Source organism: Salmo salar, chromosome ssa05, assembly GCF_905237065.1.
Source record: "Salmo salar chromosome ssa05, Ssal_v3.1, whole genome shotgun sequence".
NCBI classification, from domain to species: Eukaryota; Metazoa; Chordata; class Actinopteri; order Salmoniformes; family Salmonidae; genus Salmo; species Salmo salar.
The window spans coordinates 59,958,401-59,973,045 of NC_059446.1; the positions used below are offsets into that span (position 1 = coordinate 59,958,401).

The 14,645-nt window shown below is 48.2% G+C and overlaps 1 protein-coding gene across 1 annotated transcript in view; it reads left to right on the top strand.

Moving 5' to 3' along the window:
* LOC106605337 (tyrosine-protein phosphatase non-receptor type 23) overlaps positions 1-14,645 on the top strand; it is a 30,384-nt gene that overhangs the window by 14,077 nt on the left and 1,662 nt on the right. The window contains 23 exon segments of the mRNA XM_014200837.2: positions 1,075-1,149; positions 1,269-1,396; positions 7,053-7,129; positions 7,244-7,293; positions 7,431-7,562; positions 7,727-7,807; positions 8,044-8,175; positions 8,282-8,329; positions 8,465-8,521; positions 8,674-8,732; positions 8,926-9,005; positions 9,105-9,285; positions 9,397-9,542; positions 9,625-9,945; positions 10,024-10,178; positions 10,324-10,475; positions 10,718-11,719; positions 11,722-12,493; positions 12,495-13,148; positions 13,456-13,640; positions 13,733-13,837; positions 13,956-14,094; positions 14,282-14,398. Coding sequence (XP_014056312.2) covers positions 1,075-1,149; positions 1,269-1,396; positions 7,053-7,129; positions 7,244-7,293; positions 7,431-7,562; positions 7,727-7,807; positions 8,044-8,175; positions 8,282-8,329; positions 8,465-8,521; positions 8,674-8,732; positions 8,926-9,005; positions 9,105-9,285; positions 9,397-9,542; positions 9,625-9,945; positions 10,024-10,178; positions 10,324-10,475; positions 10,718-11,719; positions 11,722-12,493; positions 12,495-13,148; positions 13,456-13,640; positions 13,733-13,837; positions 13,956-14,094; positions 14,282-14,398 — 4,848 coding nt within the window.

Genomic DNA, 14,645 nt, shown 5'->3' on the forward strand with positions numbered 1-14,645 from the left:
TTTCAGCCATTTACAATGAGCCCATCCTCCTATATCTCCTCCCACCAGCCTTCTGTGGCTATAACGTAGATCTAACATGGACCTAACATGGATTGGAATGAATCCCAGCTTTAGGCTAACAAAGACCAAACATTTTTATAAAACACTGTCTGGGAGATTGATTAATTTCCTTTGTCCACACAATAGGTGCAGATCTAGTCATTTTTTATTACATGGATTAATTGGATTGGATTATGGATTAATTATGAATGTCAGTACTAAATTTATGCTGGATCCTGCTGGAACAATGAGATGGTGGGGATGCAGGGCAGCATATTGAACTTACTTAGGATGGCGTATAGCTCCAGAATGCTGTGGTAGCCATGCTGGTTAATGGTGCCTTGAATTCTAAATAAATCACAGACCGTGTCACCAGCAAAGCACCCCCACACCATAACACCACTTTCTCCATGCTTCACGGTGGGAGCCACAAATGCGGAGATCATCCGTTCACCTACTCTGCGTCTCACAAAGACACAGCGGTTGGAACCAAAAATGTCACATTTGGACTCATCAGACCAGAGGACAGATCCACCGGTCTAATAGGGCTATCTTCTGTAAACCACCCCTACCTTGTCACAACAAAACTGATTGGCTCAGACGTATTAAGAAGGAAAGAAATTCCACAAATGAACTTTTAACAAGGCACACCTGTTAATTGAAATGCATTCCAGGTGACTACCTCATGAAGCTGGTTGAGAGAAGTCCAAGCATGTGCAAAGCTGTCATCAAGGCAAAGGGGGGCTACTTTGAAGAATTTCAAATATAAAATATATTTTGATTTGTTAAACACTTTTTTGGTTACTACATGATTCCATATGTGTTATTTCATAGTGTTGATGTCTTCACTATTATTCTACAATGTAGAAAGTAGTAAAAATAAAGAAAAACCCTTGAATGAGTAGTTGTGTCCAAACTTTGGACTGATACTGTAAATCTATTTCTGATTGAATGAATAGACCTTATTGGTTAAATAAAGGTTATTTGCTGAGTTCCCAATGGCCCCTCTTATCTGCTTTCCCTCTGTCCTTTCAGTTCATCCTGAAGAACTATGGGGAGAATCCAGACAGCTATAATGAACAGCTGAAGAAGCTGGAGACACTGAGACAGGTATGAACTGGGACTGAGCGACTTGTGCTATGCAAATGTCATACGTTGTGATTTATTTGTTATGTAGGTCATATACTGTATTGTCTTTCTATCATATAATAAGTAAGTGTTTGTGGCAGGGTGCGGTGAATGTGACGCGGGACTTTGAGGGCTGCAGCATTTTGAGGAAGTACTTTGGGCAGCTGCACTACCTTCAGAGCCGTGTGCCTCTGGGGCCTGGGCAGGAAGCAGCAGTACCCATCTCATGGTATGAGGCAATGAAGTACACATAGGAGCCCTATATTTACACACTTATCCATGAGATCCATATCACACACACACACTTGCTTTCATAAACTCTACCACAGACCGCTACGGAAAGACCGGAAGAACACAAGGTAACACTTTATTTGGATATTCCATCTGTAGATGCTCGACAGACTATCAGTAACATTTCAACTATCTACTAACCCTCATCTTAACCCAAGCCCCAACCTTAACTCTTACCCTAACCCTTATTCTAAACCCTCCCTAACTGGAACCTTAGCACGCCGTTGCTTATCAACAGATATCTCTACAGATGGACAATCTGAACTATCCAAATAAAGTGTGAGCGAACACACACACACACTTTCATAAGCTCTCCCTACCATACGCGTAGACACAGACCACACCCTCAGGTATGCAATACAGTGTGTCGCCAATTTCATTCTCTCTTACCAGGACAGAAATATTTTCTGGAAAAACAGTTACTATGAAACAAAGATGAATGATCGTAAAAAGGTTTGGATCACCTTAAATAGAATTTTGGGCAAACTCGGTTCCATCATTCATTGAATCAGATGGCTCATTCATCATAAAACCCAGTCATATTGCCAACTACTTTAATCATTTTTTCATTGGCAAGATTAGCAAACTTTGGCATGATATGCCAACAACAAATTCTGAACCTACACAGCCATGCATAACTGACCAAATTATGAACGACAAGCATTGTAATTCTGTAAAGTGAGTGTGGAAGCGGTGAAACAAATATTGTTGTCTATCAACAATGACAAACCACCTGGTTCTGACAACTTGGATGGAAAATTACTGAGGATGATAGTGGATGATATTGCCACTCCTGTTTACCATTTTTTCAATCTATGCCTACAGGAAACTGTGTGTGCCCTCAGGCCTGGAGGGAAGCAAAAGTCATTCTGCTCCCCAAGAATAGCAAAGCACCCTTTACTGGCTCAAACAGCCGACCAATCAGCCTGTTATCAACCCTTAGCAAACGTTTGGAAAAAATTAGTGTTTGACCAGATACAATGCTATTTCACGGTAAACAAATGAACAGCAGATTTTCAAAATGCTTATAGGGATGGGCATTCAACATGTACACCACTTACACAAATAACAGATGATTGGCAAACAAAATAATAATGAATAAATAAAAAGATTGTGGGACCTGTTTTGTTGGTCTTCAGTGCAACTTTTGACATTATCTATAATAATCTGCTGCTGGAAAGTCGTATGTGTAATGTTCCCTCTATTGAGCACTGAGCAAATTTCAGGTCTGCTTAATTAACGTAACATTGTGAAAATTCTGTGCAACTTCCAGCGCGTGTTTACTGTGAACCCGGAGGCTGTACCCGCTTTAAGTTACAGTTTTAGAGGTGGCCATGTAGGCTACTGTGGCTATTTGATCATAACGTAGGCCTACCAGAGTGGCCTAACATCAAAACAATTGAGAAAATGCATCCCATAACATTTTAACGTGGAAACGGCTGTTCTATCATTCAGCCTAATGTAGCAGCCAATGTGTGGTGTTCAATGTAGGCCTACATTCCATGAGACTTTTGAAAAAGTGTAGGGCTTGACATTAACCTGTTTATCCACTTGTCCTTCAGACAAGGAGGTGACTGAAAATGTGATGTTTGATGCAAGAAACCACTTTACTAAATAAAATGCATTATTATTTCCATACCATTATTACAGAGAGTCAGACAAATTATTCTACCCTCTGCCTATTGGCTACTTAGCTTATTCAAGCCTGTCTCAAAATACAACACTGCCCCTTTAAGACATAAAAAAAGCTCTTTACCTGACTCGCTTTTCAAAGACGTCTAGAGATGTATATGTTTTGTGCTCTTGTAGGAAGCAATCACTCCGCTATTGCTGACTACAAATGATCTATAACTGGGCTAATAACTCACTAACTAGCAAAGGAAATGAACAAAATGTGCACACGTGGCTGCAGCAGCTCTTACTTTGACTTCAAATTAAGCGCCTCTACTCACGACCGCTCATGCTGCAAACACAGTCCAGGTCAAAGTAAATGGCACATATCCATATATGGCAATGAGCTATTTGCATATAGGCCTACTGCAGCTCTGATTGTTTAAACCGCACCGGGCTGAGTAGTGCATGTCAATGCAATAGAATCCTACTCTGATGCGTTCTGCCTACAACAAAATCTCTTGCATAGTTAGTTTTGTTTCGGTAATATTGCATTGATTCGATCACAATTGCCACGGTAAATGGAAACGTTGATAGTGTTAACAGGGAAAACTCTAGAACAGTGGTCACCAACCTTTTCTGAGTCAAGATCACTGAGTCAAAATGCAAGCCGAGATCTACCGCTCCAAGCCTACGCAACAATCAAATAAAAATAGTACTGTAGCAGTGAGGTTTGTGCAGTAAGTTATAGGTCCAATACATTATCACTGCATATTGGCTTTGCATTAATTGCCCTGCCAATGCATTGTTGTTCTGGCATTTTTAAAAATGTTATTACATTTTAACATTTGAGGTAGGCTAAATGATCACGCCGGTAATAGATCGGTTGTTGTATTACTTGTGAAGCACAGCTGAATGACCATACATTTAAATAATTTCCTTTTTGGGGGGGGGGCGCGATGGTGCGTGCATCTGATGGTCCGTCTCAGCGGCGGGAGAGAGCAGCAGACTGAGGATCTGCCTCTCAACATCCCTCCGCTCTCCCTTTCCTCCACTAACACTGACCAAAAAGGGACACCATCTCCCAGCTGGTGAAACTCGACACGCACCACATTATTTCTGCCTCATGCACAAAGTCATGTTGAACAGAGAAAGTGAAATATTCCTCGATGTTAAAAAAGACCCAAGCCACTAACAACAACGCAAGCCTATAGAGACACTTTCCTACTCATTCATTACTGCTGCAGTGCTTGTTGTAGCGCTGAGAGGATATAGGAACAACGCGCATTTTATGGCTTATAAAAGTGTTGAATACAAAGTGTTGACAGTGCTGAGTAAGAATTTAAACATAAACCTGGTCATATTAACAGCATCTCTTTGCTGTATTCGTTGACAGTCTCTCTAGTCATGGTTTTAAACGTTTAGAAATCTCACAGTATCAACTTTCTGCAGCTTTCTTTTATGCCACACTACATTACTGCAGACACAGTCATCTGAGCCATCTGATTGGCCAGTGGTAGACCTATAGTGCACTTAATTTGCTCTCTGGGCCCGCAGGGAAGGCAGAGTTTGTACCTTGAGACACATTGACTATCCTACCAATCCTTGATTTCGGCGATTGTCATTTACAAAATAGCCTCCAACACTCTATTCAGCAAATTGGATGTAGTCTATCACAGTGCCATCCGTTTCGTCACCAAAGCCCCATATACTACCCACCACTGCGACCTGTATGCTCTCGTTGGCTGGCCCTCGCTTCATATTCGTTGCCAAACCCACTGGCTCCAGGTCATCTATAAGTCCTTGCTAGGTAAAGCCCCGCCTTATCTCAGCTCACTGGTCACCATAGCAGCACCCACCCGTAGCACGCGCTCCAGCAGATATATTTCACTTGTCACCCCCAAAGCCAATTCTTAATTTGGCCGCCTTTCCTTCCGGTTCTCTGCTGCCAATGTCTGGAACGAATTGCAAAAATCACTGAAGCTGGTGACTCATATCTCTCTCACTAACTTTAAGCATCAGCTATCAGAGCAGCTTACAGATCATTGCACCTGTACATAGTCCATCTGTAAATAGCCCATCCAACTACCTCATCCCCATATTGTTATTTATTTTATTTCTATATATAATTTTTTTTTCTTTCTCCTTTGCACCCAAGTATCTCTACTTGCACATTCATCTTCTGCACATCTATCACTCCAGTGTTTATTTGCGAAATTGTAATTATTTCGCCACTACGGCCTATTTATTGCCTTAACTTCCTAATCTTACTTCATTTGCACACACTGAATATACACTTTTCTATTGTGTTATTGACTGTACGTTTGTTTATTCCATGTGTAACTCTGTGTTGTTGTTTGTGTCGCACTGCTTTGCTTTATCTTGGCCAGGTCACAGTTGTAAATGAGAACTTGTTCTCAACTGGCCTACCTGGTTAAATAAAGGTGAAATAAAAATGGTTCAAAATGGCAACAGCTCGCCTACCCCGGCGCGCAGGGCAGCTGAATTGGGTGCACCTACCGCCAACAGCTCAAGACTAATACAAAAAATAGGCTTTATCGTTGGGTTTTTTACAGAATTATTTGGCAATCGACTAGGAATGTCTTGGAGATCGACCGGTTGGTGATCGCTGCTCTAGAAAGTTGAGTGGTTCAATCTCGTGCTTCTCTCTGTTGGCTGATATTTCAGCGTGGCAGTCCCGGGGCTACGTGCGCAGCATAGAGGGAGCATTGGTGTTATGGCTTTACATCCCCTGCTATATTGTGGTTTGAGAGTTACCTGTATAACAGAACACAGGCCCCTTACTATTCAATCTTTACTAATGACCTGCCTCTGAGTTAAGCCTGTTTGTCTATGTATGCTGATGACTCAACACTATACACGTCAGCAATGACAGCAAGTGAAATCACTGCAGCGCTTTACACAGAGCTGCAGTCAGTTTCAGAATGGGTGGCAAGAAGGCAGTTGGTCCTAAATATTTCAATAACTAAAAGCATTGTATTCGGGACAAATCATTCACTAAACCCTAAACCTCAACTAATGAAACATTTGGAAATTGAGAAGGTTGAGGAGACTAAACTGCTTGGTGTAACCCTGGATTGTAAACTGTCATGGTCAAAACATATTGACCCAACAGCAACTAAGATGGGGAGAAGTCTGTCCATAATAAAGCGCTGCTCAGCCTTCTTAACAATGCAATCATCAAGGCAGGTCCTACAGGCCCTAGACTACAGTCCAGTCGTGTGGTTAGGTGCCACAAAGAGGGACCTAGGAAAATTACAATTGGCCCAGAACAGGGCAGCACGGCTGGCTCTTAAATGTACACAGAGAGTTAACATTGTCAGTCTCACCTGGCTCAAAGTAGAGGTCAGATTGACTTCATCACAACTTGTATTTGCGAGAAGCATTGACATGTTGAATGCACCAAGCTGTCTGTTTAAACTATTAGCACACAGCTCAGACACCCATGCATACCTCACAAGACATGCCACCAGAGGTCTCTTCACAGTCCCCAAGTCCAGAACAGACTATGGGAGGCACACAGTACTACATAGAGCCATGGCTACATTGAACTCTATTCCACATCAAGTAACTCATGCAAGCATTAAAATCTGATTTTAAAAAAACTGATAAAAATACACCTTATGGAACAGCCGGGAATGTGAAGAGACACACACACAGGCACAGACAGACACACATACACATGTATTTTGTGTTGTAGATATGTGATTGTAGAGTAGTGGCCTGAGGGAACACACTTAATGTGTCGTAAAAATCTGTTGTGAAATGTATTGTAATGTTTTTAAAATTGTATATAATTGCCTTAATTTTAGCTGGACCCCAGGAAGAGAAGCTGCTGCCTTGGCAGGAACTAATGGGGATCCATAATACATACAAATACAGACAGGCCCAAACATGTAGACACAGACCACACCCTCATGTATGCAAAACAGTGTGTCAACAATTTCATTCTCTCTTATCAGGACAGAAATATTTTCTGGAAAAACAGTCACTCATGATGACATCAGCTATGAGCAAGCCTGCATCCTCTACAACCTGGGTGAGTTGAACCATTGAGTGGTGAAGTGTAAAACTGACCTTAGATCAGCACTGAGGGCCCAACCAGCCGTCAAACAGCTATGTCCTGATTGCCATGATGTTGTCTTCTCTGTAGGTGCTCTCCACTCCATGTTGGGAGCCATGGATAACAGGGTGTCTGAAGAGGTGAGCAGAAGCAACACGTTAACCTCTCTCGCTCTCTCCATGACATCTCACACTGACATCCATTGTGTTGCCCTCCTCTTTCTATCGCTTCCATCCTCACTCCCTTCTGTCTCCCTCCCCTCTCTCTCTCCCTCTAGGGGATGAAGGTGTCATGTACACACTTCCAGTGCTCCGCGGGGGCCTTCTCCTACCTGAGGGACCACTTCAGCCACAACTTCAGCGTGGACATGAGTCACCAGATCCTTAACCTCAACATCAACCTCATGCTGGTAACTATCGCGCACACACACACACACACACACACACACACACACACACACACACACACACACGTGCGCACATGCATGTGTTCTCACAAGCATGAACACACACACACACACACACACACACACACACACACACACACACTTCATGGTTATTTGTCTCCATTCAGGGTCAGGCTCAGGAGTGTCTTCTGGAGAAGTCCATGCTGGACAACAGGAAGAGTTTCCTTGTAGCCCGCATCAGTGCTCAGGTAAATCTCTCTCCTCTCAACAACACAAGACGTAGCAGCAGGGCACGATAACACCCTCTAGACCTCAGTTGCCGTAGAGCAGTGTCGTTCTCATTAGGCATCAAACTGGGAGGGACTAACTGAACTTATCCAATAAGAAAATGATAATTATTTTCTGTTGCAAAAACATTTCGCTACGGTGTGCCCTAATGAGTACGACCCAGGTGTGCGACTGTTCTGTTGTTGGCCTGGTGCAGGTGGTGGACTACTATAAGGAGGCGTGCAGGGCTCTGGAGAACTCTGACACAGCCTCCATGCTGGGTAAGATCCAGAAGGACTGGAAGAAACTGGTGCAAATGAAGATCTACTACTTTGCTTCCATCGCCCATGTGAGTTTGAGACAGGACAGTGTGTTGTGAGGGAGTGTGTTGCGAATGTGTTCTCGATTTGGTTTACGGATGCTCTTTTATTGAATAACATTATATTTCTTTTCAGCTGCATATGGGGAAGCAGGCAGAGGAGCAACAGAAATATGGAGAGCGGGTATGTCACCTTCTTGACTATCCCTACTCCCCCCGTGTATCTTCCTCTGCATACCTCCATTCCTCTACATGCAATCCAATGTCTCTCCTTATACACCTATTTATCTAAAGCTGTGTGTTTTTGTGTTTTTAACAGCTGGCTTACCTGCAGAGCTCCTTAGACAAACTCAGTGAAGCCATCAAGTTGGCCAAGGTACAGTCACCTTGACTCTGTGTAACCTTTTTCATTTGGCGTTCTGAAATGGATTCTTTTGTGTCTGTTATCAAACTTACAATAACAAAGGAACTGTCTTTATGCTCCTTCCCCTCAATCCCCTCTTCTCTCATTCTCTCTCGTTTGATCAGGGTCAGCCGGACAGTGTGCAGGAGGCCTTGAAGTTCACCATGGACGTGATAGGGGGAAAGTAAGCAGCTATATTCCCTACTGTATATTGACTTATGATTGTAGGGTAGGTTGGTACAATCTTTAACCTTTGAGATAGGTAGACAGTCACACACACACTGTCACTCAAACAGTGGCGCTCTGGCTGAAGGGGTTCTCTCTGATCCGTCCTCTCCTTTTATCTTGCTATTCCTTACCCCCCCCGTCCCTTGTAGGTTCAACTCTGCCAAGAAAGACAATGACTTCATCTACCATGAGACTGTGCCCTCGTTGGAGACTCTTGCGTCCGTCAAAGGTCACATTGAACCCTGACCTATGACCTATCCTCACACACAACCTCTCCTGCATTTCATATACTATATTTGGATTTTCATTGTCATCATGTCCTCTCTAGGTGCCCCCCTGGTGAAGGCCTTGCCCGTGAACCCAACTGATCCCAGTGTCACAGGACCAGACCTGTTTGCCAAGCTGGTGCCCATGGCTGCCCACGAGGCCTCCTCTCTCTACAGTGAAGAGAAGGCAAAGTTGCTACGGGACATCATGGCCAAGATAGACAGCAGGAATGAGACTCTAGAGTGAGTAGGAGAGTCGGAGCGGCTGTGTGTGTGTTTGTGTCGTCTAGGTACGCCTTCTACGATTTAATATAGTGACTTTGTGTGGTTACTGATCTAGCTCTGGGTTTACAGGCAGTTTATGGACTCTCTGGGTCTGGAGCCAGACTCAGTAGATAACCTGGACATGTACAGTCACATCCCCCCTGTACTGATGGAGAAGTGTGCTGCACTCAGTGTCAGACCAGACACCGTCAAGAGCCTCATTCAGTCCATGCAGGGTGAGTGGTTGGCCTGGGACACACACATACACACATATACTCACACAGCCTTTGTTACTATCCCTATGTCTCTCTCCCTCAGTCCTGTCTGGTGTGTTCACGGACGTGGAGGCGTCTCTGAGGGAGATCCGGGACGTGCTGGAGGAGGACGAGGCCGGGGTGCGGGCGCTGCAAGAGGCGGTGGGAGGAGGCCCCGCGGCGGAGCTGCACACCCAGGCACATGCCCAGACCCTGGCTGAGATCCGCAGGGACCTGGAGAAGTACATGGAGGCCCATGAGAAGGCCAGCTTCACCAACACAGAGCTGCACAGAGCCATGAACCTGCACATCAGTAACCTGAGGCTGCTGGGGGGACCACTGGATGCCCTGAGAGATGCCCTGCCAAGGCCCCAACTCAACCAGGGTGGGTATTGGAAAGTGGAAAAGAGTTATGGTGTCATTTGGAGTGTGTTCCTAAGTGTGTGTGTGTGTGTTCCTACAGAGGAGGTGGCGGGGCTGCAGTGCATGAAGAGGATCCTGGGTAAGGTGCAGGAGATGAGGGACCAGAGGAGCACCCTGGAAAAACAGCTGCGTGACCTCATCCAGCAGGACGACATCACTTCCTCCCTTGTCACTACCGAGCGCACTGACATGAAGGTACAGGACATTGTGTATGGGTTTGATCTTCAGGAAATTCTAGACTAATGCATGCCTCTTAACACACTATATGTAACATTTGCCTGCCTGTCTCCCCCTTCCCTCTATCTCCCTCCTCGCCACCTCTCTCCCTCCCTCCCTATAGAGGTTGTTTGAGGAGCAGTTGAAGAAGTATGAGCAGGTGAAGGTGTACATCGACCAGAATCTGTCTGCCCAGGAGAACATCCTCAAGGCGCTGACGGAAGCCAACGTGCAATACGCCTCGGTCCGCAAGGGCCTCGCCGAGACGGAACACAAGTGAGCAAGGGCTTGGAAGGGTTTTAGTGGGACACCAGCACTATTGGTCAAAGGACTTTGACGCTGTTCCAGTCCAAGGCCATAGGGAAGGGGCCAATAAAGAGAATCAGAACACACAAGCAAATCGGAGCAGACAAATGGAAACACTAGGTACATAAGCACTAGCCTCATGTCATTGTTACTGAAGAAGATATCTCACCCTTCCTCTTCTCCTCCTTCCTTTCTCTCGCTCCAACTCTCAGGTGGAACGGCACGGTGCAGACCCTGGTGGCGTCCTACGAGGCTTACGAGGACCTGATGAAGAAGTCCCAGGAGGGGAAGGACTTCTACGAGGACCTGGAGACCAAGTCCTCCCGCCTGCTGGAGAGAGCTAAGACTCTGTGTCAGGGCAGGGAGGAGGAGAGGAAGGCCGTGCTGGACAGGGAGACCCAGAAGAATCCCCCTTCTCGGCCCACTGCAGCCAAACCGTCCCTGGGGTCCAAGGGGGGCTCAGACGTGGACTCTGCCTGTTCTAGTCTGGAGGATGCTGAGCTAGCCCAGATCAACGCTGCTATACTGAGCCTGGGAGGAGACCTGCCTGACGAGCTCCGTAGTCTACCCCCCGACCACCCCTCCCTGCACTCTGCCCTTCGCCCGGGACCTGAGGCTTTCCTTCCTGGTGCCAATCTGGGTGGCAATGCTTCGTTACCCTGGCCAGGGGCACCTGGGACACCGCTCTATACCCCTCAGTTCCCCCCAAACCTTCGCCCGCACCATTTCCCTGGCTCACTCCCCGCCCAGGGTTTCCCCCGCGGACCCTTCACTCAGCTACCCCCCCAGCAGACCCCTGTTTCTGGCTATGGCCTTCCCCAGCCGCAAGCCCCCCAAACTGGGGGAGTCGGGCCTGCCCGTGCCCCTTTCCGTCCCTCCACTACTACAGTAGATAGTATCCAGACCCCCATCCCCAGTTATAACTCAGCCCCACGCCACCCTGTACCACCTACTGTCTCTGCAGGCTACGCTGTTCCCCCACAGATGGGTGTGTACCCACAGTACATGACCCAGCCTGGGGTGCCCATGCAAGCGCCCAGCCAGGTGCCACACCAACATCCACAGCAGCAGTACCAACACCCTCCTGGGCAGCTGCCCCCAGGCTACCAGTCTGCCCCCAGGGCTATGCCCGGGCCCCGACCCCCTCCCCAGGCCCAGCAGGGTTACCCACAGTACATGCCCCCCAGCACCAGCCCCGGCCGCCCATGCCCCCCCAGTATCAGCAGCCATATCCTGGTCAGCCCCAGCCACAACCCCAGCATGGCTACCAGCCCCAGTTACCACAGGGCTATCAGCCTCAACACCCTCAGCAGGGCTACCTGCCACAACAGCCCTCACACATGATCCCAAAGGGCCCTCACACACAGATGCCACCCACTTCCCAGCCCATGCCCCCTGTCTCCCAACCATACATGCAACCTGCCAACCAACAGATGCCCCCACACCCTCATCAGCAGATGCTACCTTCCCAACAACAACAATTGCATCCCAACGCCCAGCAAATGCATCCTCATCCACAAATGCACCCTGGCCCTCACCAGCAGATGCCCCCTGCTTCCCAGCCCCATCATGTCCACCTCCCTCAGGCTTACCTGCCCAGGGGCCCCCTCCCACCTCAGGGGCCCCAGATGCCCCACCCTGGTCAACCCCCCCAACATGTCTACCAGCCCCAGTTACCACAGGGCTACCAGCCTCCTATAATGCCTCATTCAGCCCCCCAACAGTCCCAGGCTCCCCAGCCTGTAGCCCCCATGACCCCCACCATGTACCCCACTCCTCCAGGTGTGAACGGCTCTCCCGGAGCCCCACCACAGCCCACCTCTATGGGACAACCTCGGCCCCCTCCCCAGCACATGATTCCACCAACTGCTGGAGCTCCTCCAGTGGCCCTCCCACCTAACGCCATCCTTCCCTCGCCCTCACCTTCCCCTTCTCCCTCCCCAGGCCCCTCTTCCCTAGGCCTGGCCCCCCAGAGGCCCTCCCCAGCCCCCCACCCCTGGCGGTCCACCCTCTCTCCCTTCCTCCTCATCCCCCTCCACCTCCCTCTTCCCGCGCCAGAACTCCATCACAGACGACCTGCTCTCCTCCAGCCCAGAGAGCCAGCCCGGTGGCCCCAAGGCCCCCGCCAACGTCCTCCAACCCACCAAGGCTGACCCTCAGGACGGGGAGCGCCGCAAGAAGAGCTCCCAGGGCGTCCGGCTGATCCAGGGCGACCCGTACCAAGCCCCCGAACGCGTAGCCCGCCTCTGCAGCGAACTCGAACGCTTCCGTTCGGCCGTGGAGTCTCTGGAGCGCCCGTCGGCGGACGAAGGTGGTCTGTCGCCGCTGGATGCCCGCTGGAAGGAGCTCCAGGAGGGGCAGGAGAGGGACGCCAGGCAGCTGTCCATCGCCATCGCTCGCTGTTACACCATGAAGAACCGCCACCAGGACGTGATGCCCTACGACTGTAACCGCGTGCTGCTGCGCTCGGGCAAGGACGACTACATCAACGGCAGCTTTGTGGAGGAGCTGTCGCCCTACTGCCCGCGCCTCATCGCCACGCAGGCGCCGCTGTCGGGCACGGCCGCCGACTTCTGGCTCATGGTGTGGGAGCAGAAGGTTTCGCTGGTGGTCATGCTGGTCTCAGAGCAGGAGTTAGATAAGGTATGAACACACTCAGGGGAGAAGGAATGGGTCATTCTAGGGGTCGCTCATAAAGGTTTACTACCGTGGGTGGACGATGTACCACCTGTTTGGTTTTTACCCAAGAAGGGATAAAAGGTAGGTCAGGAATTGGATAAGGCAGAACTTTGATTAGATGGTTTATTTACTTCCAGACTATTGACTTAAACATTTGTGAAAACACATTTATTATTTCATTGGAAGTTATCAGTCCATATTTTGATTGACACATTGTTATTTATTGAAAGAACCCCAACTCTTAGTCGGTTTCTTTACTGTGTTTCCGCAGGGAAAGGTTTTGCGCTATTTCCCGACAGAACGCGGCCAGCAGCTTGCTCAGGGACCAATCACAGTCACCCTGACTACGCAGAAGACCACGCCCACCCACGTGGAGCGAATGATTGGCCTGCAATACCGTGACCAGAGCCTCAAACGCACCGTCATACACCTGCAGTTCACCTCCTGGCCTGAGCTGTGAGTCCACACAGTAACAACTGATTAACCACTGTATGCATGGAAATTAATATCTGGCTAACGAATACCATTTCACTTCTTCTTCCCCCCAGGGGTCTTCCTGAGAGCAAGAGCAATCTAATCTGCTTCATCCAGGAGGTTCATGGATACTACCTGCACCAGAGGCCCTTACACACACCTATTGTCGTGCACTGCAGGTAACACACACATGCTATTTTATTAAGATCACCAAACATCATGATGATGAATCAAAACCAAGTGTGTGTGTGTGTGTGTGTGTGTTGCCACTAACCCCGTCTCTCTCCATGACCTCAGCTCTGGCGTGGGGCGTACCGGCGCCCTCTGTCTGCTGTATGCAGCGGTACAGGAGCTGGAGGCAGGGAACAGCATCCCTGACCTACCTCTACTGGTCAAGAAGATGAGGCAGCAGAGGAAGAACATGTTGCAGGAGAAGGTTAGAAACACACACACAACAAGCTCATGCTTTACAAGGGGTTAAATGTGCAGTCTCGTAAGAGTGACATCACATAGCCAAGTTCTCTAGTAAAAGCACATGTCACTTTCTCAGTGCATTGAGTCAGTGTTGTTTGTTGGTGTGATGGCTCTTCAAGGTGTCTCCTCTCTCTGGTGTCTGTCCACAGCTGCACCTGAAGTTCTGTTACGAGGCGGTGCTGAAACACGCTGAGCAGGTCCTCCAGAGACACGGCTACCTCCCTACCGCCCCCTGCAGCAAGACACCCAGCACTGCTGCCACCAAGGTGAGCCCAGTCTCTCACTGAGCCAGTTTTTGATCCTTTTGGCATTCAGGCTTTAGGGTCTCAGACACCTGAATGGATAGTGAGTAGTGGTGATTGAAGTCGTAAATATGCTCCTATTGAAAATGTAGTTGGAAAAACTATTTTATTTGCTTCGATTTTGGTGGTACTCGATGTAAGCTAAAATTGAGAGGCCCTATAGATGGGTTAGCTGACAACGTCACAAACTATGTGCACGCTTCAATGGGGC